General features: G+C 36.3%; 1 protein-coding gene across 2 annotated transcripts in view; it reads right to left on the bottom strand.

Annotated features, from left to right (window-relative positions):
• The window catches only part of Gpc6 (glypican 6), a 1,098,597-nt gene that overhangs the window by 354,442 nt on the left and 720,400 nt on the right, over positions 1–23,755 (bottom strand). For both annotated transcript variants that reach the window (XM_010630646.2, XM_010630653.2), the window contains exon 4: positions 14,328–14,493. In XM_010630646.2, coding sequence (XP_010628948.1) covers positions 14,328–14,493 — 166 coding nt within the window. The remainder of the gene's footprint in view (positions 1–14,327; positions 14,494–23,755) is intronic.

Raw genomic sequence — 23,755 nt, 5'->3', positions numbered from 1 at the left:
AAAAAAAAAAAAAAAAAAAATCCTAACATGCTAAGGAATACCAGAAACATGCAAATTGAGATGCATTTTTAAAAATAACCAACCAGTGATCACGAAAAGTGTCAAGGTCCTAATGCTAAGCAAAATGAGATCTACTGTCACAGATTAAAGAGTACTAAGGAGATCTGACACCTAATTGCATGTGAAATCCTGGATCAGATCTTGAAACATAAAAAAAAGATATTTATTTTACTATTATTATATTTTTTTGTACTGGGGATCGAACTCAGGCCCTTGTGCTGACAGATAAAAGGATATTTGCACATAAACTAATGATGCTAGTGTGGGATATAAAGTTAACAGTTTTGTGTCAATGTTAATTTTTGAGTTTTGCTTATGGCACTGTGGTTATGGATGACAGGGTGCTGAGTATAAGGTGAGTGATGGGTATTGCGAACTCTGTATGACTCTTGAAACTATTATGTAATTTGGAAATTATTTCCAGATAAATGTTAAAAACTAATTTGATTTCAGACAGATCAAGATTGCAGAACAACCATTTGTAAAGTTATCTCTCTAGCTTATTCCCTGGTATGTCAAGCTTAAATGTGTATATAGTAAAACTCTGGTAAGAATCTTTTAATTTAGAATTTTATTCATTCAGATAAGAGCTTGGCTAAACGTGCCTTTAAAACGATCATTAAAATAATTGTGTATGTTCAGGAGAAAGTTTAAATTTTTAAATGAAACAGAGAAACACACCAAGGAAAAATGACATACCAATTGAGACTTAGTTCTTAAGCCATAAATAAGAATCACCTGTGGTGTTACATTACTGAAAGCAGGTACCTAATGAAGAGTCAGTCAAGCCAGCATGTAAAATCAAGTACCCCAGTGGTGGCTGGGGGCTTGACCTCCGTGTTCTTGTGCTCTTTGTTAGTACAGAGCACCATGCCTTCCCTGGAAGGTGAAGTCAAGCAGCAACGGGGGACCTCTCCAGCCTAGCACTGAAACTTCAAGAGTGCGTTTGATCCTCTGCTGGATGGAGAAGTTTCAGATTCAAGAGTCAGGCTCTGGTGTTGAAATCGACTTGGCGAATGGCACGTTTACTCCATCACTTTGCATTCCCAAACTGTTATCCCTACATCTTAAAACATGTAACTTTGAAAAGGATGATTTAACCAGTTTATCGTGAACACAGCAACTTGATGCCCAGTGGTCATAAACCAAAACGGATAGGATTCGGTGCACGGCAGAACAGAACGAAGGGCATTTAAAAAAATCTGGAGGCAAGCAGGAAAAAAGATTTTAAAATCTACTTCTTCCCCAGGAACATTAAATATATCCTGAAACAAACCTGCGAATTGAATTAAAAGAAACCTTAATATGTAATTATTCAACCGAATTCATTTTTATATTTTAATATTGCACAGCCGTTATTAAATGGCTGGAAAACTCGATTTCAATACCCAAACTCTCATGTGGGTCAAGAAAAATAAATGTAAATCCTCATAAGAGACTGAATGATCAAATGCAGCCCATAGGCTCAATCTCTGACCTGAGCCACATTCTGCACCCCGGAATTACTGTTCTCAACCTTGACCTTTCCTCTCACTTTATTCTGGCAGCTTTCCAAAGAGGGACAGGTGGTTTTAGGGCTTTTTCTTGGGTTACAAATCAAATAATATTTCATGTTTTTCACCTTTAATGGGCTAAGCAGAATGCATTTGACAAAAGTCACTACAGAGGTTTGGAGAAATAATTTATACTCTAGGGCATTCTTAAATCAGTAACTTGGCAATACGAAACTCAAACAAACAAACAGAAAAACCCTCACTGCTACTCCAAGTGTTGCCTTGCAAAGTTGCATTGTGTGTATTTGTGTTATTCCTTAGGGAACTCAACATCTGGGAGCCAGTGAACAGATGACATCGATTCTTACAGTGTAGTTTTCACTGGGGACAAACGCGCCATAGGGCACAATGAAGTGAGGGGCTACTTTCTGGTACGTGGCTTTTTTGACAGTGAAGGGAATGAAAATCCTTGGGGGCATTTTTTTTTTTGGTAAAATAAACACATGTCGTGCCTCAGTTAAAAAAAAATTATTAATGCACGTTTGTAGTACCTAATGTTCACATTCCTTACAGGGAAGTGGTATAGGAACATAACACATCTTAATTTTTTTCTTCCAACCTCACCCCCCACTTTTGGCTGGCATCAGGTGCATTTATCTTACAAGCTTTTATAAAGTCAGTTATCACACCTTCAAACTAAAAACTAAACTAATTGGCCAGAAAGATATGAAACACATAAAACAATTATAATAAATCAAGGTACACTTTTAGATATATTACTTGTACTGGATTATGATAACTTTTTCTTTCTTTTTTTTTTCCTATCATCTGTCTTGTACACCTCAATTTGAAATTCAGAACTTGGTGATGGCCAGAACAAACAAAGTAACCCTTGATTTTATTCACTGAGGATTGTAAAAGCCTAAACCTAGAGAAGACAAATTTCCTTTTGGATTGACTGCAATTATAAAATGGTGTGTATGACAAATACGCCCATCAAGGTGGTTATGGAGGCTGAGAACATGTATTTGGGGAAGGAGTTGTGTGTTAAGCCTTGTGGGCACAGTTGACATTCTAGCTGCATTTCATTATAGAGGCGGCGGAGTATGAGAAGGAGGCTCACTCTGGGACTACATATTAGTGCTCAGGCTGTTAAGGGCTTACTTAACATCTAGGGTTGACAACAGTACCATTTCCCAAGATAGGAATAGGCAGGCACCTGTGGAACCCCAGGAGAGGGAATTCTGGGTACAACTGCCAGAATGGATTAAGGGAGTCGACCTCAGAAACCTTTGGGCTACGGAAACACTCTAGTGGCTCTTGGCAACCTGTGTCTTGTTCCAGAACTATGGAACACCAATATTTTTAACATCCTTTGGACAAATCTCACTGTTTCTCAAATCCAACAAGCGCTAAGCAATTAATGGCATCCATTTTTATCATTCTCAAAATAGTTTATTTACAGACAGCAGCATCTTTCTCTTGGTTGCTTATCCCCTAATTATTTCCTCCTTCCCTCTGCATTTAGTCACCTTTCTGTAGACACACAGTCCTATACATTTTTGCTTGAAAAACTACCATGATTGCTGTCTTCCTGTTTTCTTCTGAACCACACTTTGATGACCTATCTGTTCTCATTACCACTAGTCTCATCCATCTGAATCCATACTTAGCTGCCACATTATGACTTAGATTCTGTCATTCCCTGAACTAAACAGCCCGTGGCTTGTCACTGCCTACAAGAAGAAAGAAAGTCAAGTATTTGACCTGCCTTTTAACATGCCCCCCAAATCCATATTATTACCTCCAAGGACACACCAGCAAGTATCTCCTTTCAGTTTGGCTAGTTTCTCATTCACTTCTGAGAAGATCATACCGCTTCTTATTTCCTACCCCATATTCCCATCCTGGTGTCACCAAGTGCTTATCAATGCTTGGCTGTCTCTGCTGGATGAGCCCTACCTCCCAAGAACTAAGGCAAATCCTGAAACAGGGACAAGAAGCATCCTGTGTGATAAAAAGCATCACTTTCACCACATCTCTTCAGTTCTTTCCAGTTACCTGTCCTCTGGCTCTTGCCCCTTGGTTTCCTTTGGTTCGGGTTGTCTCTTATATTTGAATGTTTTGGTACCCTGATGTTTTCCTATCAGTTCATCTACTCTGTTGCATCCTAATTTCTTATTTCCATTCCCTATTCCAATCATCAGAGGTTATTCACTAAACAGGAACCCCGTGTTGCTCTTGTCCTCGTGCTACTCTGCAGGTGTATTCTATCCCTTGGCGATTTCCATGCACTATCTAGTTTAATCCTCACAATGTTGAATGGTAAGGTACTATTACCTCCACTTTGTTGATGAAGAAAAGGAGATTTATGAAATTTAAACTTTTTTGTCCAAAGTATATATGTTATAAATGGTGGAGTCTGTCGACCATAGAGGGAAAATTCTTAAGGCTTGAGGCAAATTAAATCTCTGCTCTTTAAAGTTGTGAATGTCAGGTATTTTTTCCCAATACAGGGAAGCTGACTAATACAGAAGCCAACCAGGCACTGTGACTTACAGATTACATCACCTTGGACAGCCCACACCTCTGAAATCAGTTTTCCTGTCTATACAGTGGAGGATCGTGGCACTGACTACTGAAAAGGGTTCTGTCAGGATTAAATGTCTCAAGTGCCTGTTATAAAGTGCGTGTCTTATGAATACTAGCTACAGGTGTTATTGATCTAACACTCTCCAAATGGGATTCAGAATCATAGAAATGGAGGAATCAAGTTTCTTACAACACTCACAGTTTGGATATTATGGACATATACATTTGGATACTTTGCAAGTGAGTAGCAAAGCACATTTAAAACATTCTCTTGGACCAACTTGGGGAGTACATATCTAGACATTCAATCAGTAAAATATAACATTAGTTTCCAGGAGTAATCACAATATATGGTGAATGTTTAAATTTTTAAAAATGCATTACAGTAAAAGACACATTGCCGTTAATCCCCTTAAAATATGTAGTCTGCAGTACTTCAAACACACTCATACCACTTGCTGAAGCAGTTCTGGAAATCATCTTTTGTGTTCTTACGAGGTACGATCAAAAACTTGGTTAACGCAGCTGGGGCGTGCCATCTCAGGGAAAGCAAGCTTGTGAAAACATGGTGGTGTTTTCTCACTCACCTCACTCACCAGATCTGGCACTGTGAGACTTCTGCCTTGTCTCCCAAGTCCAAATGATCATGCAGGGTAAATATTTTGCATTGATTCAGAACAGTGAGGCAGCCGCAGGAGCACAACTAAACATAGTCAGGAGAGAGGACTTTCCAGAACTACTTCAGAAGAAGGCAAGAACAATGGGACAAGTGGGACTGACAGGAAGAGGAGTATTGGGAGGGGAGGGTTGATGACAATATGTCTTTTACTGCAGTGATATTTTAAAATTTTAAATGTTTACTATAATTTCTTATCACATTTTGTATATGTTAAATTGAGTTTTCTTAAATTCAGCCACAGGTATTTAATTGAAAACAGTGCGGGCCGGGGATTTAGCTCAGCGGTTCGGTGGCCTGCCTTGCAAGCGCAAGGACCCAAGTTCAATGCCCAGCACAAAAAAAAAAAAAAAAAAAAAAAAAAAGAAAGAAAGAAAACAGTGCAAGGTTCACAGATGAAGGGATATGGAGTTCATTTCTTTTGGAGTCCTCTTTTAGAAACCAGGTCCTACTCATGATCCACATCCTCAAAACGTACTGTGTGTTTTAGAATTATTTCAGATAACTTTCTGAGAATTATTGATTTCAGTCCTCTCACTAGCTTGTATGACACTCATAGGTTTTGGACTATGAACTACATTTCTATTACTATGCTCAACTCAGGAGAGTTTGGAACAGTAAACTGTTTTAAAAATAGGGAACTCATTTAGTGATAATCAGAGAAGGCACACATGCAAGTGATAAAATAGCACAGCCTCCAACAGCCCTGACCAGGCAATTGCAGTGAATTTCAGGAAATCTCTCTCTCTCTCTCTCTCTCTCTCTCACTCTCTCTGTCTGTCTCCCTCCCCCCACCCCAGTGAACTCTCTTAGGAAACCATGACCCTGCATTCTCTGGGAGAGCTACCCTCGTGAAGCTGGTGTGAAACTGTGAGAGAGACAGATGCAGGTCAAGATACGGCTGGGGATCACTGGCTGATTCATTTGGTCTGGAAACCGTGACAGCTCCGACAATTCAACCACTGGGCGGCCACCACTATTTCATACACTGTCCCACTCCACTGACTTGCTCAGTCCACACAATACAAATCGTAGGCCTATCATGAAATCAGTTCATTTCCTGAGTATTGAAATTTTAGTGGTGAATACTGCCAGGCTTACTTGACATTTAATTATCAGTGTTACCTTTCTAGAAGACTCCTGACACTTACAGATTAAAGAAGGCATGAACACAGATAAATCTCTGTGTGGGGTATGCCATATATTCAGCTACTTACTTTTCATTGCTTTTCCTATTTTCACTTTATCAGAAGGAAATATGGAATAAAAGTAATTCTTAGCATAGCAAATTATTTAAATCCATGTAAAGAGAAAATGCTGACCTATCTTTTCCACATGGGATTTACATTAAGCCGCTATTTGAAGGACAAGGGATATTTCATGCCCTATTTTAATTTACATTCTCTCCTTGCTATCGAGTGCAGGATCTATAGACATAGTACTTTTTTATGAGTTACAAGTCAAAGTTTTCATATACCATAAAGATTCTTAAGTGACTCTCATGGACACTCATATCCATTTCTGCCTTTAAGAAATGAAAACATACCTTTGACCATCGGAATAAATCACTAGGGTACCTCTTCTAAACTGGCTTTCACCTCTGCTTTCTGGGATGGTTGGTCATAATAAGTCACAGAGCAATGGGATAAAGGGAATAAGATTGCAAAAGAAAAGGAGTCTCTTCCATAATTGCTAAAGAAACAAGCCTAGGGAGAGTGAAAACTCATTTCAAAAATGACTCAAACAGAAAGACTCCATCACTAGTTCTTCTCTTGAGGGCATCATGAATGAACAGAGTTTTTGGAGCAACTGGAAAAATATATGTGTAAATGTTATGTTTTGAGGAAAGAGGCAAAGTTCTATCATTTCATACTAATAATTAAGATATTTTAATAAAAATTGCAACTTGACACACTAATGTATTCTCTGGTTTTAAATAAGGATTTTTCACTTCAGCTGCTAGTCAGGACTTTTGGATTTATTTAAATGCCTTGGGAGGTCTTGACACCCTTTCTTCTCTTAAATTGGTCACCACATGAAGGGCTTTGTGGTTATGATAGCTATGGACTTGTTATCAGTTTCCTATGGGTTTAGTGTGGTTTAGTGGTTAGTGTGGTTTAGCTATGTGGTTTAGTGTTTTCTTTAATAACGTGTGTTTTAGCTCTATTTCTATTTTTTTATTTGTAGTTTCTGAAACATAATGTCTTCTACCACATGTTCCTCTTATTTCCTAAAATTGGAATTGCTAGGGAGGTCATTGGGCTAATGAGTATAGTGTTTGATTTCTGCCTGGGTTTCTAAATACATTAGAATGTACTTAATCCCCTTATAAAAAAATCATCAAATATTTTTCTGTTGACATACCAAAAGCCAAACACTTGTGTTAGATGGTGAACTTGAAAAAAGTGAAATGAGAGCAACAGTAGCAACATGTTGCTAAAATCAAATGTCAATGATTAAAAACAAATAACTCAATATAGCGATCAAATTAAACTATTTGTCTATGTAAAACACTAACATTGAAGTGTAGATTAAAATCAAATGAAAATTTTCAAATACGAAATCATTTTTCTAACTACACTGTCATTTTGATGGGCTCTGCTTTCTCTTGACAAACTAAAACCTTCTGTTGTTACTTCTTACAGAAACTGGAGAACTTGGTCATACCTAAAGGTATTTCAGTGAACTCACTATAAATGAAATCTCTTGTATCCTAATGAATGCTGTACTTGCAAAAAGAGCTTTTCCTCAATTCCTTAGTGTTATGTCATATTATACTATATCATGCATCCCCTCTTGAAAATCTAGTTTAGAAGCTCAAATTTGTAGCAATAAGAAATAGAATAACTGGGCTGGGGATTTAGCTCAGTGGTTCCAGTGCCTGCCTTGCAAGTGCAAGGACCCAAGTTCGATTGATACTTGGTACCAAAAAAAAAAAAAAAAAAAAGAAATAGAATAACTATAATTGGAAATTGTAGAGAAACCAAGTATATAAGAACTAGAAATAGACTGGTAGATAAGAGTTGGAGATGGGGATAAAGGACAAAACACACACACACACACACACACACACACACACACACACTAGACACCTTGATTATGACATTGGATCATAGCAGAAATTGCTGTCTGTACATGCCTTGCACTGTTGTCTCATGACCAATATTGGTAAGTGTTCAGAAGTTAAAGCATGTCTACCTCTATTTCACTGAATAGCCCCCTATTATGCCACCCTTAATTCACTGAATTATGCCACCCGTAAGTCATTATTCCTGTTGTAGTACATAAAATACCATCACAGATGCAGAGTTCAGAAGCACATCATTTTCTAAGCTTGGGTAACTAATGACAGGTGCAGCCAATGAAAAGCTGTTGGGTACCAGCCAACTGCTTTATTCTTTAATTTAAAAAAGTTTTTTTTTCATTGAGTAATTAGTACTACTTATGCATTTTAGCTGTGTTACATGGAGAGCACTATATATGACACATTCCCATAAGAAATAGAAATTATTTCATCAATGATAAAAAGGAAGGCAGAGTGTTTGGTGGCGTTAGATTTCAAATGATAGAAGACTGGTTGTTTAAAAGGCCTTTCTTGGTCCCACTAGGAAAGCACAAAAGCAACAGCAAATCCTCGTACTAACAGATCAGATTTGAAAATAATTGCCTTGCTATTGTTCCTCCGTTTAGGAGTTATGTTTTCAGACTATGCTATTGAGTAGGCTCCTGAATTACATGAAGCAGAGGTGAAGATGCCTTGAACTCTGGCTACCAAAGGAAATTCTTAAGTTTCTCTTTTCTCCATTTAAAGGAAATACATTTCTATGCTTAGGGTCTGGAGGTTTGTACAACATGGTATTTCAGGGTAAACCAGTCAGAGTCCATGTCACACTTACTTTGCAATTGTGTGTAACTAAAATATTTTGTATCAGATTTATGTTACAGAATTTCATGCTTCAGAAAGTCTTTGAAAGAGTACTATCTTATCCACATGCATGCAATAGTTTCTTTCTTGTGTTCCCTTTATGCCCTGCTAAAATGCACTAACATACAGTCTTGCAAATGCTATAAGAGAAAAATTGAGTCTGTTTACCACAAACAATAAATGTATATTTTAAATTTTTCAAATAAGGTCTAACACTTTCCCCCAATGCAGAGTTGCGAATATATGAATTACCTTGAATATATACAACTCTTGTAGCTTCTAATGCATCAAAGTTGTCATTTACTACATGACACAAGTCAGTTGACTGACCCAACACAGCTCTCTTGAAACTGGCTGTAATTTCCAACTTATAGCAGCTGTCACATGAATGGACAGAGGTCAGTGTCTGATTTGTTTCTGTCATCTCTATTCACATATAGTCCATTAATAACAGGAATATATGATTTTTAAATTATTGAAGTACTCATACTTCCATTAAAATAATAGACTTGCAAAGTAAACTAGAATAGCCACTTCTATATTCTCTTTTATTTTTCTGTGCAGTTACTACCATTTATTCCATTCCAAGGAAATACATTGAATATTATTTTCATCAAGCAGAGGTCTTCTCTATTCTCTGCTCAAGCACCATGTAAAACCAAAGCAAGGTTCACAAAGGTGCTGGATTAATAAACAAATGAAGGCATGAATGGACAGTATTCCCCGTTGGATCTCTTGACCTGGGTAGAAAAAGTGCCCCATTGGGTTTCATGTTTGATAGACTCTCACCAGTTTTCTGCCTTTGGACTAACTTTTTAAATGCAACATTTTAAATAACTGTGTGTATGAAAACATTTAATGACCTCTGAAGGAACTCTAGTGGTCTTTTTTCTCTAGGGGATACTGATTAAACTGTGTTGTGCTTCTGTGTTTTGGCTGATTCCGCTTTGAGGTCGGGAATAGAATTTTCTACCTGGGGCATTGTCTTAACACTCAAAAGTTGCAGATTCTGGAACATTTCAGGTTTCAGAATTCAGGATGGGGGATGTTCCAACTTATAGCTGGTAGGATTTTTATGAAAAAAAAATTCATAGCAAAACAATAAGGGAATGACAACAGTTAATATACTGTGTATCTTTATCTTGGACACTCTTGAAATTTCAGAGTTGGTCAGTTTGAAAAAAAAAAAAGAAAGCCCAGAAAAATGTGATACCCTTAGTGTGTTTAGTCTTTGAGTGCCCAGGGTCTGCATGAAGACCACCCTGCTGGCTTTCCCTCTACTGCAGAGCATTCGGTCAATCAGGGAACTCAAACTCTACTTGATTAAATTACAGAAATTTTCCAAATCTCTCCATTCAAATCAGGGGCAATGATAGTAAGAGTTTATCATAGAAAATATTCACAGGAAAAACAATGAGCATTTTTTAAAAAACAGTGACATTTTGCTAGACTTATTAAAATGGTCACAGGACTTGGAAATATCAGGGGGGCTATATTATATAAAGTATTTGTGTTGTCACTATTCAAAATCAGTTATGTTTGACAATGCTAATTTGATACAATTATATTTAGTACTTTATCCTATACTTTCCCCGGAGCCCCTAGACCGGGTTAAATCCACTTGCTAAGTAAATATCTATCATCCTGGACATGTATTCTCCTAACACTTTATCAGAATTCATTATAATTCATTTAACTATATTAAATTCGCTGAGGGCCAAAAAAGTCTGGATTATTCATTATAGTAAGTTGAATTAATGTGCTAAGATTATTAGTTCCTTACTAGCCAGGATTGCCTCAAAAGGCTACATAATTGAGACATGCCTTAAAGCCTTATGTTTATATTTGCCGTAATTAGCTGTCTATACCTATTTAGTGATACAAATAGAGAAATAGAATCCTTGCCTTTTGTCTTACCAGCCTTTGTCTTACCATACCAGCAACCTCTTTCAAAATACTCTCTCTGGTTCTCATAATTTATAAAAATCTTAGATGGTACCAGATGTTTGGAGGAGGTTGTCCCATATATCCTTGACTTTAAAGTATAGGCAAGATTTATTCTAGCCATAAGTGTAATTTCAGCCTTGACTTTTGTGTTCCTGAGCTAGATATAATCTCAGCTGGATGTGATCTGCAACGTGGCCTCTTGTCACAAATAGAATTCTTATCTGTGAAGCGCTGGCATCAACGCCAAGCACTCAAAATAACCACAGGATATCACGAAAATGAGTTCTGCCCACAAACTGTTTTCCTCTGGGAAATCTTAATTTAATGTAAATATTTTTCAAGAAAACCATTTTGCATTTAGGCAACATTCAGAAGCTTGGTGGGAGAAGTTGTGCAGGGTTATACAGCAACACCTGGGATAAATGTTTAAGTCCAGACTGTCAAAATCTCAGGTTAGGGATTTTTCCTGCTACGTAGTCCCTGGCAGTGAGAACAGGACAAAAATCTCCTGTTCCTTCCCAGGCTGACCGGCTCCGGGGCTCGTGACTACCATTCACGCGGGCAGCTATGACCCGTGGAGGGCGGCTGTGAGGCGCGCTGTGTTTTGTGCTGTGGAATCCCACAGGCTCCCTGAGGGCACACGCAGGCATCTGCTAGAGGTGAACTGAGGCTTTTAAAGCACTTTAAAATGGAACTAGTGGCATATTCCTCAAAGTTGTCATCAACTTTTCAAATAAAAATGGCACAGCTCTTCATTTTTTTACACAAGTTACTTGATAAGGAGCTTTTGAGCTCTGCCTCTGCGCTAGGCTCAGAGTTAAACTTGCTGGAGGAGGACTGAGAAATGCACTCAGAAGAGACTGCTGGTATTCTTTTCCTAAGATTAAATGAAAACCAACCTACAGAGTTTCGGAAGCAAGTGAAATGCACGGAGGTTTTTAGTGGAATACTTGACAACTTTCACCTTATCCGTGAGCTGCCTTTCCTTTGACACCATCCAGACACTACCCAAAATCTAAAGTTATTAATTGCTTTCAATTAATTCTCAGCATTGTAAAGATCATGAAAAAATTTGCTGCCAACTTGACTGTTATTTGTATTGTGAGTTGATTGTGTGCCACTGTCTACATTCAGACGAACATATAATAACGTAGATGAACATATAATAATTAAAGAAAAAATCCACAGAATGTACAAACTAAGATGTTACATAGCAGCAGGCAAAGATGGCAAATGCAGGTGATACCAACAGAAGCAAAGGGTCTCTTGATGAGATCCTGGGATCTGGGAGCGATGGGTTGTCGGTGCTAACCAGAGAGGGGTTGGTACATATACTTTTTGAGAGATTAACAATTTGCACATTAATTTTTGCCATGGCATTCCTGAAAATTGCCCTACTCTCATCTTGGATGCATTTGTGTGGAAAATGAGCAGGCACTTGTAGGGAATTTAAGTAATAAATATTTGAAGTAACCCACCACACACAAATAACTATTAGCATGTATATAGTTTCTGTCTAAGTCTGTGCTGGTGGTCAATTCTTAATGCCTTCCTTAGCAAGACCAGGAGAAAGACAGCGGGAAAAATTTAGACAGGGAGGAAGAATGGTCTTGAAATGGATTCATGTTGGACAAATAACAAGTTCCACCTTTTATTAAAGTCTGACCAACACATGGGAGGTTCAAATTAGGATTTTGTAAAACATACAATTTTTTTTAGCTATTCAATTTCACATCAAATGAGCTTTTAGGAAAACCACCTGACTGAAAGTATTGTTTCATGTTAAAATAACCAATGACCAAAGAAAGCCAATAAGAAATCACTGCTGGTTTTATAAATGAAGAAAAAAAACATTTTCATTTTTAGTCATTTCCTGCTCTATTTAACAAGATTCACATGACCATTTTTATCAATAAATTTCAGGCTAATAAAAGACAATGCTAGGAATTACAGCAATTTCAGCCAAAAAGTATAAGTGATCCATATGACTCCAGAGCTTAATCTAGTTTAAAAATATACAAATCATTTTAGACTTCTTGATGGGATTACATTTTCATTAGCAGTATTTGGGTATCTTTACTTTCCCACAAGGAATCTAAATCATATTCTAGAAAAACAAGTTTATTCTTATTTTTTATTTGTATCTTTCTCCAAAATCTTAGCAAACAAGAAGGTTAGAAAAGAATCATGTCCTTTTTGAGTTAGAATAATGTCTTAAGAACTTTTTTGTTTTCAAACTCCCTTAGTTTTCAAATAAAGTAACCTGAGATCTCACAAACAGATTTTGTACTCCTATCCAAGGGCCGGAGAATGGCGTTACAATTTATTCTCTCTGAAATGATCCTGAGAATTTGTTGCACGACTTCCAATTTAATCTACCTACTCTACAAATTTCTTTAAAAAATGAACTTCAAACCCGTTTCTCCAGTCTTCTTAAACAAAATGTAGGAGTTAACCAGTGAGTTAGGCCAAAGTAAAGGGCCTGCAACCTTAGCACATCTTTGTTCAGTAAGCTTAGAGTTTTCTGACCTCTAACATGGTTAGATCTTTCTCCTGTCCTGTCTGTATCTTAGATGTCAGTAGACTTTCCTGTGTCTTCTGTTAGAGGTTGGCATAAACGATGCGGGCCCTCTGAGGCTGACAAATGCCACTGCTATTTTCACCTCTCTAGCTTGTCACTGTAATTGCAATAAATGCAATTGAAAGTACTTTTATTTGAAGGCCATTTGACAGAGGGGAAGAAAACACATCTACTCTTTCAAGGGCCATGAGTTTTCCTGGGAGAAGCCTCCCTATAAAATTTGTCCTTTTATCCTTGGATAGCGATTCAAAAAATTTCTGTGGGCAATGAAACCTTCTGAATGATTTTTTGCAGCCTGAGAACAGAAGCATGAATCACAGCATTTTCCCCACTTCTCCCTTCTTTCCTCTTATCTTTTTTTTCATTAAGTTTATTTGTACATTTTAGCTACACAATATGTTGACATTCATCACTGGGAGTTTGTGCCTTTATATATATATATATATTTTTTTTTTTTTGGTTCTTATTTTTTTCCCCAATTCCCTTCCCTCCCTTCAACCCCTTCACGCCTACCTATTTACAAAGACTTTGTTTCCATTTTTTTTTAACTCCTATCTTTTGAAGACAGGAAGGCTATTTCAGGCTTGTGTGCCTAAAGCCTCTTTTCCCCCAAAGTGAGATAGAAAATTTACTTGCTTCATCCAAAATATTAAGCTATTTTCATGTTAGAATTTTAGGGAAAAATTATTTTCTAAAACCTGTGACTATATTAAGGTAATACAACCCAAAATGTGTACTGTAAACATTCTTTGACAAGATTCTTTTCTAACTTATCCCTTCTCACAGGAACTTTTATCATTCTCTCTGGAGAGACCCACTCACTGGACATAGCTAGCTTGTGTATCTTTAACAGAACCATCCTTGGTAATATGCAATAAAGTGTTTCTTCTTGTTCAGGACAAAAGGAAGAAAAATGTCAAATTGTGTTTATAATTTGCCAAAAGCTGTTTGAAGTCCACACAAGTCATCCTACCTTCTGACCTGCACGTTAAACATCACAGGCACGTGCGGCTCTCAGCTGTCCAATCTCGGGTCTGCTTAAATGGCCCTTACCTATAAACAGGTTCCACTCGGTGTCCAGATCCGCCTGATTGGCCAAGCAGCCCTTCATGACATTGAGGCAGTAGTTGCTGCAGGGCCTCACGGTGGGCAGTGCTCGACAGTACGGGCAGTACAGCATCTTCATGAGTGCACGGATACACCCGGGGGTGGGGCTCACCTGCAGGAAAATTGGAAAGAAAAAGAACACGGAAATCAGAAATCAGAATAACAAAAGAGAGGACAAAAGAAGTCCTTTTCTCCATTAAACACACACACACACACACACACACACACACACACACACACAAGAAAAACTCAACAGGTAAAATGGCTCCGATGAACCTCACACAGTAGAAATTCTCAAGATCTTAATTTCAGAATTTTAACCCTTTTTAATTCATCTGGAAGCCAGCTTGTTCCTGTTGAGTACTTCTGCTCAGCCAAGTAATAATCAATTTTTGAAATGTCCCTGTCAACATTTTGATATTGATGCTATTATAATTCAGCCCTAAAACAGACACAGTTTCATCGCAGTGGAACATGGAATGAGATAATGCATGTGGAAGCAATTTGCAAAGTTAAAAGCCCCATAAAAGTGTAGGTATTATTAAAGTTTAATGTGACACCTTTAGAAAAGTTTCCAACTGGTTACTTGACCTTTTTTCTCAAGGAGGTTGGCAAATAGGCTTCCTTTGTGCATATCTTTTTTGAAAGGATCAGTATCAACTTGTCTGAAATTTCTGAGATCCAGGCCTGTTTCAAAGTAAAGGGACCAAGAGGGTAACATCCCCAGGCATCTGTGACTGTACAGTCCTGGAAAATTCACGCAGAATGGACCAGTGTTGAATTTGTAAGCTGGAAATCCTTGCAGGAATTTGGAGGAGTTACTAATCAACTGAAAAAAAAGGACTATTTGCCCTTAATAAGAAATGTGGTACTTCCAAATTAATCAATTCTACAACAATAAGGACTTTTAAAAAGACATTAAAAATTCTAAATTGACTTTAAGACAGAAAAGATATTTATAATGGTAGAGATCATCAATTAAAAACTACAAAAATTTTTTTCATGACTACATATTAAATGATTGTCTTACTTTTTTGGTTGGGTTACATAATCTTGATGTTTTAGTCAAGTAACTAAATATATGTTGCTGCTATACTTGTGTTTTAGATCAAAGGAAAAAGAAAAAAAAAAAACCCTCACTAAACCTAATTTAGGTCTTTGGCCCTTGTTAGGATGTGCTCTGATTAAGTGGACCTGGGACTGTGGTGACACTTATCTGACAAGGACACTTCAATATGGATAAAACATAATGTCAATGTAATGGTAGAAACCTAATGACATATTTCCACATAAATGGACACTTGCATTACTATAGCTCTTCTCTGTCGTTCTATCCTCTACCTAAAAACCAAATTTGGCTCTTTTTAATGCCTGGCTTTGCTTACTGTGACTTGTTTTTTTTAATTTGGTGCTATACACTGACAATATCCTGACATTAATTTAGGCGTTGAAATTTCTAGACGTCCTTCTGGGATTGTTGCACTCTATTTCAAATGTTTTATGAAAAATCTCAAATAAACAGACAAGCTGAAAGATTTTTATAGTAAACAGCTATATCTCCACTCCTTTATTGTTCAGTTTACACTTTGCTATATTTGCTTTTTTATCTTTTTTGTGTTTTTATCTACCCTTCCATTAATTAACCTTATCATTTTTTTCCCAGAGTAAAGCTTTATTAGTTCAGTTGCCCTCCTTGCCTTTATCTAAAACAACCAGCTTTTAAATTTAAGAATAAAGCATTTGGACACTGTATGTTATTTTATCAGGAGGACTTTTATCATATAAATTATCATAAAAATGCATCATTTCTATATCCAGATTCATAGACCCAAAGTACTGTTCTGGTATCTTGAAAGCAGTCTTGATTTCAAGTCTGGTTAGTTGTTTGCCCAAAACTCATGCAAATTCTCCTTATAGTTGTTTTTGTGGTGACTATAATTATTTCTTTTTTTTCTTTTTTATTGAGTTTATTGGTATATTCTAGGTATACAGTACAGTTACATTCATTAAAAATTGGAATAGATGGTCTATATCTCAACTTAATAAAGCCTATCTATGAAAAACCAACAGCCAACATCATATTAAATGGCCAAAAACTGAAAACCTTCACGTTAAAATCAGGAACAAGACAAGGATGCCCACTATCACCACTCCTCTTTGATATAGTTCTGGAAACATTAGCCATAGAAATTAGACAAGAGAAATATATTAAAGCAATAAAGATAGGAAAGGAAGAAATCAAACTGTCATTATTTGCTGATGATATGATACTCTACACTGAAGACCCAAAAAACTCCACCAAAGACTTCTAGAATTAATTGACACTTTTAGCAGAGTAGCAGGATACAAGGTCAACACCCAAAAATCAATAGCCTTCTTGTACACAAATAACAAACTCACTGAGAGAGAAATTAGGGAAATAATTCCTTTCACAATAGCATCCAAAAAAATGAAGTATCTAGGAATCAACCTAACAAAAGAAACAAAAGACCTCTACACTGAAAGCTACAGCACTCTGAAAAAAGAGATTGAAGAGGATATAAGAAAATAGAAAGATATCCCCTGCTCCTGAGTAGGAAGAATCAACATAGTGAAAATGGCCATACTACCAAAACTGCTGTACAGATTCAATGCAATGCCAATGGAAATTCCAACACTATATCTCACAGAACTAGAAAAAGAATCCAAAAATTCATTTGGAACCATAAAAGACCTAGAATAGCAAAAGCTATCCTAGACAACAGACACATGGCAGTGGGTATAACAATTCCCAATTTGAAACTATACTACAAACCACTGTGATAAAACCAGCATGGTACTGGCAAAGAAACAGACCTGAGGATCAGTGGAATAGACTGAAGACACAAAAACAACTCCAGATGTACTCAGCTACCTCATCTTTGACAAAGGAGCTGACCATCCCCACTGGAAGAAAGATAGGCTCTTTAATAAATGGTGTTGGAAAAACTGGATCTCAACCTGCCAAAGATTAACTTTATCATCTTACGCCAAAATAATATCCTTTTATTTTTTCATTTGAAAGCAATCGCCTTTTGATTTCTACCTTTCCTGTCAATTTAATGTTGGCTTGAATAAAATGGAATCAATACAATCAACAGTAGGAGTCAGTGTATTAAACACTCTAAGTCAAAGAGGTGAAGTAAAATAAAATTGGTATTTATAAATAAAGGTATGTAGATAATAGATTAGTATTCATTAATTCTAAAAATGTTCTGACAACAAAATAAAAACAAAAAATGGAACAGTCTAGTTGCTTTCTGTATTTATTTATTTATTTTTGAAAACATATTAAAGCTTTGATATCATCTTCAGATTGGATATTTCATTTGAGCAATTTTTTTTCTTTTCTTTTCTTTTTTTTTTTTGTATTTTGTTTTTTGGTACCAGGGATTGAACTCGGATCCTTACACTCATACGGTGAACAGAATTGTTTTAATATTCTCTTTTATCTACATATAGCCAAAGCCAACCACACACACACAAAAAAAACAAACAAACAAACAAACAAACAAACAAAAACTTCAGAGACTACAGTTTTGTTACACAAAAACTTTCAAATTCTTATGTATTATTGTTTAGTATTTCTGCTTTGCAGCCTGACCAAGCCTTTCCTTGTAAGATTTCATCATACATTTTGTTTTTATAACATTGGAATTTCTTTACAGATTCTAACTATTCCATTCACGACACCCTGTTTTTACTCAAGCTGATTAAGCTATCTCATCCTTCGATTGCTAAATTTTTCATTTTCTCACCAGGGGTCACGTATAATGTTTTGTTTCTTCACACTCTGTGTCCCAGTATAAAACTTGGAGCACTTGTCAACCCTAGGGATACAAACTTGAGACCTCTTGGACACCCTGACTATCTTGTCCATCATTATAGCCACTCTGTACAGCATACCATCATATAAAGTACTATGATAACCTTTCTATTGTCTCCCAATTTCTTGGTCATACTGTTAGTCAAATATGAAAAAAAAGAGAACAAGGTGGTTTTATAAGTCTTAGTATGCAATTGTTGCTTTTAAATTTTGCTGTCAAATGCTATTGATTGAATTAATTTCAAAGCTTTGCTTAAAAAAAAATTGTGAGAACCAGTATAATTTTCTCACTCTGACACTTCAGAAGACTCTCCAACTCAGGGTAGCAATCAACAGTGATAATTGAACAGCCTTAATAACCTAAAAGAACTATGTTGTTGAAGTTAACATATATCTATATATAGATATATAGATATATAGATTGTTTATCTAGTCTCCAGTTGATGGGAAGTTTCTAAGTGTTAGCTATTACAAACTGTGCCACTATAAAGATGGGAGCATATATGGCTTTGGTATGATTCTTTCAATTGTTTTGGGTAGATATCCAGCAGGGGAATAGCTGGATCAAATGGGACTTCTGATCCTGATTGTTCAAGGTATCTCTATACTGATCTCCATAGTGGTTGCACCAGTCTGCACTCCCACCAACAATGGAGAAGGGTTCCTTCCTCCCTTCTACCCACCAGCATTTATTATTGGTTGATTTCTTGATGACAGTCATTCATTCTGGGGGTGAGGTGGAATTTCAATGTTGTTTTCATCTACATGTCTCGAGTGACCAGTGATGTTGAACATTTTGACATTAATAATAACATTAATAATCTTTTGTCAAGAATTTACAATATTAGAGGGAAAAAATAAATATGAATTCCTTATATTTTGGGTTAAATTCTATTTTAGCTTTTCTTCTGATCTTGTTTGGTATAAGGAATGACATAAATTAAATTGTATTTAATATTATAACTAACATTCTTACAGAATAACTGAAATAAATAAAATAAGAGAAAACATTAGTTTATTTTGTAAAGGTTAAAATGTACTACAATGGAATATTTAAAGAACTATGAAAAGGATACAATAAAGCTATATTGGGAGATAGGACAAAGACTTATCTACCTAGCTCATCATGTATGTCAGAATGTTAGAGCAAGGAATTATTAGATTTTTTATCAATGTGAATTGAAACATAGCATATGTTTAACTTCATAACAAACAATTTACTTCAGGCCTTTGATACATTTAAGATTTCTGTATCTGGACCAATATTTATGTATTGATGTTCACATTAGCAATCCCAGATGGTAACCAATGTAAAATGAGATGTTCTTCAAATATTAAATAGTCAAGAATATATGAAAGTTATAAATCACTATGTATGAAGAATGAATATATATCTACAATGTGCTGGTTTCTATGGAAATGACATAACCAAAATAAACACATCTGCATTTTGTTCTCAAAGGATAGACAAATTAATGTAAGTGAATAATTTAGCTAGAATAAATTCTGAATGTGTTTTTTTCTCATTGAGCTTATTGGTACTTTTAAAATTTACAGTACAGTTACATTTATCATTGGGATCTTGTACTTTTACGTGGGAGAGGGTGAAGGGAGGGCTAGTGTATGGAGAAAAAAATGAGAACCAAGATCTAAATGTGTTTTTAAGCAAGAGTTGTTGCCATCTCCACTTTATGAGGTACAGCTATTTCTAGATGATATTTCCATTGATGATCTTAATATATATTAATTATTTTCTGAAGCCTTCAAGTATGATCAGATTATATTCAGGTTAGTGCTGTTATTCAGTCTTTTTAAATTTTTATTCTTCAGCCTGTAAATAGGCTTTGTAGTAAATCCATGGAAACTTAAGTTTATATTCATCTTGGGAATGCAATGTAATGTGAACCCCTGAAAGAACACTTAGCCTACAATTGAGAAATAGGGGTTAATGAGAAGGATCTGTGGTAGCCATGTAATATATATCTGTAGGACATTCACAGAAGATAAGCACCATAATGGAAATGGCAGAAGAGGGAGTGGGGTACTAAGAATCAATCTCTTCACTGAAGAAGTTACTAAGCTAAAAAAAAAAAGACTCAACTTTTGAGACCTTTGCAATCTAATAAAAATATTGGAATCATACAAAATATTTTCTCTAACCAGAATGAAATTGAAGCTAGTAATCAATAATAGAAATAAGACTGCAGCATGTACACATATGTGGAAATTAAACCATATATTCTTATACAATAAGTTGAAAAAAAGTCACTGGAGAAATCAGCAATTACTTGGATGAATGAAAACAAAAACACAACAATATAAACTTATAGCCATAAATGCCTAAATTAAAAGAGAAGAAAGATGTCAAATCAATAACCTAATAGTATATGATATGGAACAAGAAAAAGAAGAGAAAGCTAAATCAAAAGCTAGCACGAGGAAGACTCTAACTAGTAATAATAAAAATATCAAAGAGAGAAAAAAACACAAGCCAATGAAACTAACAGCTAATTCAACAAAGCTGACAAATCTTTAGCAATACAGAGTAACAAAAAAGGAAAAGAAACAAGTAATGAAAATCAGAAAGGAAAGAAAGGACATCCCTACTAAGCTCCCAGAGATGAGGACTACTACGCACAACCGTATGCAGCAGTGGGTAGAACAGCACGCTTCCGAAATGCACATATACCAAGAACCTGCAAAGATGACTTTATCTGAAGATGAGGTTGTAGCAGAAGCAAATATAGTAAGGGTGCTGGATTAGGGGCTCACCCCTAGCTAGTGTCCTTATTAGAAACAGGGCAGGACACACAGAGCCAGCAAGAAGGCAATATGAAGATGGAGGAGGAGGCTGAAGTGTTGCAGGGATCAGCCAGCAATACCAAGAACTGGCTACAAACCCCACAGGAACCCGGGGAGAGGGGTGAGACAACCTCTCTCTCTCTCTCTCTCTCTCTCTCTCTCTGAGCAACCAGAAGAAAAAAATGCTATGATTTCTGATTTCTGGCCATCTGAAATATGAAATAGTTAATTTCCATTGTTTCAGAAAAAAATTTTATTGGTACATTTTAGATATATAATACAGTTACATTCATCTTTGGGATCTTGTTCCTTTAACATGACAGATCTTGGTTCTCATTTTTTTCCCCATTCCTCTGGCCTCCCTTCACCCACTCCACCCTTCCCTATTTACAGAGACTCTGTTTCCATTTTTTTTGTTTTCTCTTATTTTTTCTTTTCCCTTCTAACCTTTCCCCTACCCCTCCCACTTCCCCTACACCTTTAGAACTGTTTTTCCATTATAAAATATCAATTATAAATTTTAATCCTTATTTACTCTTTTAGTTTATCACACCAGAGAAACTATTTGGTATTTACACATGTGTGTCCTATTAATTTCACTTAAGAGCATGGCCTCAGTGTGCATCCACTTAGCTATCAATGTCTCTAGTTTTTTGTTCTATTTTTTTTATTTTTGGAGTACCAGGGATCAAATTCATGTCTTTGCACTTGCAAGGCAGGCAGCAGAACCACTGAGTCAAATCCCTGGCTAGTTTATCATTCTTTATGTCTGAGTAGTACTCCATTTTATAAAAACAAACAAACAAACAAACAAGCACATCTTCTTTCCTCAGTCTCCAGTTAATGGGCAATTAGGCTGTTTCCAAGTTTTAACTATTACAAACTGTACTGCTATAAACATGGGTTAGCATATATCACTGTGGTATGAATCTTTTATTTCTTTTGGGAAGATACCCAGCAGAGGAATAGCTGGGTCAGATGGGACTTCTAATCCTAGTTGTTTAAGGTATCTCCATATTGCTTTCCATAGTGTTTGCACCAGTCTGCACTCTTACCAACAATGGAGAATGGTTCCTTTCTAATTTCTGTTGTTTTAAACAACCCAATTCATGGTAACATAATACAACAAAATTTGTTAAACTTGATGAAATGAATACATTCCTAGAAATACAGCATACCAAGATTGACCATGAAGTAACAAGAAATATACTAGTCCCAATATAAATAGATTTTAACAGTAATGAAAAACCCTCCTAAGACAAAGAAAAACATCTGGTCCAAATGGCTTCACTGGTAAATTCTACTATACCTTAAAAAAAGAATGAACCAAAGTTCTTCTAAAAACCATTCCTTAAAATAGAAGATGAGTGTCGTGGCTTAAATCTAAAGTGTTCCCTATAAGTCTTGATGTGTTCAAATAGGGCTTTTGGCTGGTGACTAGATAATCCAGGCACTCTTCTAATTGGTGGTTTAGGCCTGGTCTTATTGGAAGAGTCAGGTAACCGAGAGCAAGCATGACCTGGAAAGGTATATGCAGGTCCCCGGCTCTTCCCCTCTCTGCTACCCTGGCACCGAAGGGTTGAACATTTTTCCTCTGCCTGCCTCCTCAGTCATGCCGTTTCTATCTTAGAGTCATCCAACCATGGACTGAAGGCGTGAATGAAAATAAACTCTCTTCCCTTTAAGTCTCAGGTATCAAGTATTTTGTCCCAGAGATGGGAAAGTGACTAAGTGACTTATGAACTCAATTCATTCCGGAGGCCTGGTTGTAACTCAAGTTGGTCAAGCGAAGGCTCTACACAGACTTCAGTCTCTCTCCTGTATTCAGGTAGATCTCAGTGTCCTTAGAGAGACACTGGCCCAGGATTTCTCAGTTTACCCCACACAGGAAAGCATGTTGTAATGTTCCCTCCAGATCTCTTCAGGGGTTAAATCTCTATTTGAGACCATCTAGAAGTACAAGCAGAAGCACAAGTGGCGTTCAGGTTGTAACTCAAGACTTTGTAATATAAAACTAAAATTTTGGTCATAATCCAAGTTGTTTGCATGTCAGGCCAGTCATGACTCAAGGTTCCCTGTCCAATGAGGGAATATGTCACACTTGTTCTAAAAAGCCAGTACAACCTGATACCAAAGATAGAGAAGACATAATAAGGAGATAAAACTACAGAACTAGACCTCTTGATAAAAGAACTCTCAATGAAATATGGAACATGGAATTAAATATTAAACTGAAGGGGATAACCAAGTGTGATCTGTCTCAAGAGAGGAAAGTGGCTTAAAATAAGAAAGCCAGGGGCTGGGGATTTAGCTCAGCAGTTTGGTGGCCTGCTTCACAAGCACAAGGACCCAAGTTTGATCCCTGGTACACAAAAAGAAAGCCAATGGATAGAATACATCATATTAGTAGAACAAAGGGGGAAAACACATGATTATTTTAATTTTACAGAGAAAGACCCAAAATACTTTCATAATTAAAAAAAAAACATATAAAACTAGGAATAAAAGGGAAATTTCTAAATGTGACAAAGGATATTTATAAAAACCCACAGCCAACATATTCAGTGGTTAAAAACTGTAAGCTTTCTCCCTAAACTCAGAACAAAACAGAGACTTGCTTTTACTACTACTATTTAATACTGTAAAGAAAATACTAGCCACTAAGAAAAAAAAAATTATCCAAATTGGAAAGGGGAATTAAAATTATTTCTATTTACAGATGACATGA

The sequence above is a fragment of the Fukomys damarensis genome, unplaced genomic scaffold, assembly GCF_012274545.1.
Source record: "Fukomys damarensis isolate Sample0158 unplaced genomic scaffold, DMR_v1.0_HiC HiC_scaffold_6, whole genome shotgun sequence".
Classification (NCBI taxonomy): domain Eukaryota; kingdom Metazoa; phylum Chordata; class Mammalia; order Rodentia; family Bathyergidae; genus Fukomys; species Fukomys damarensis.
Note: the sequence above shows the minus strand (reverse complement) of the source record. Positions and strands in the feature narration are given on the sequence as shown.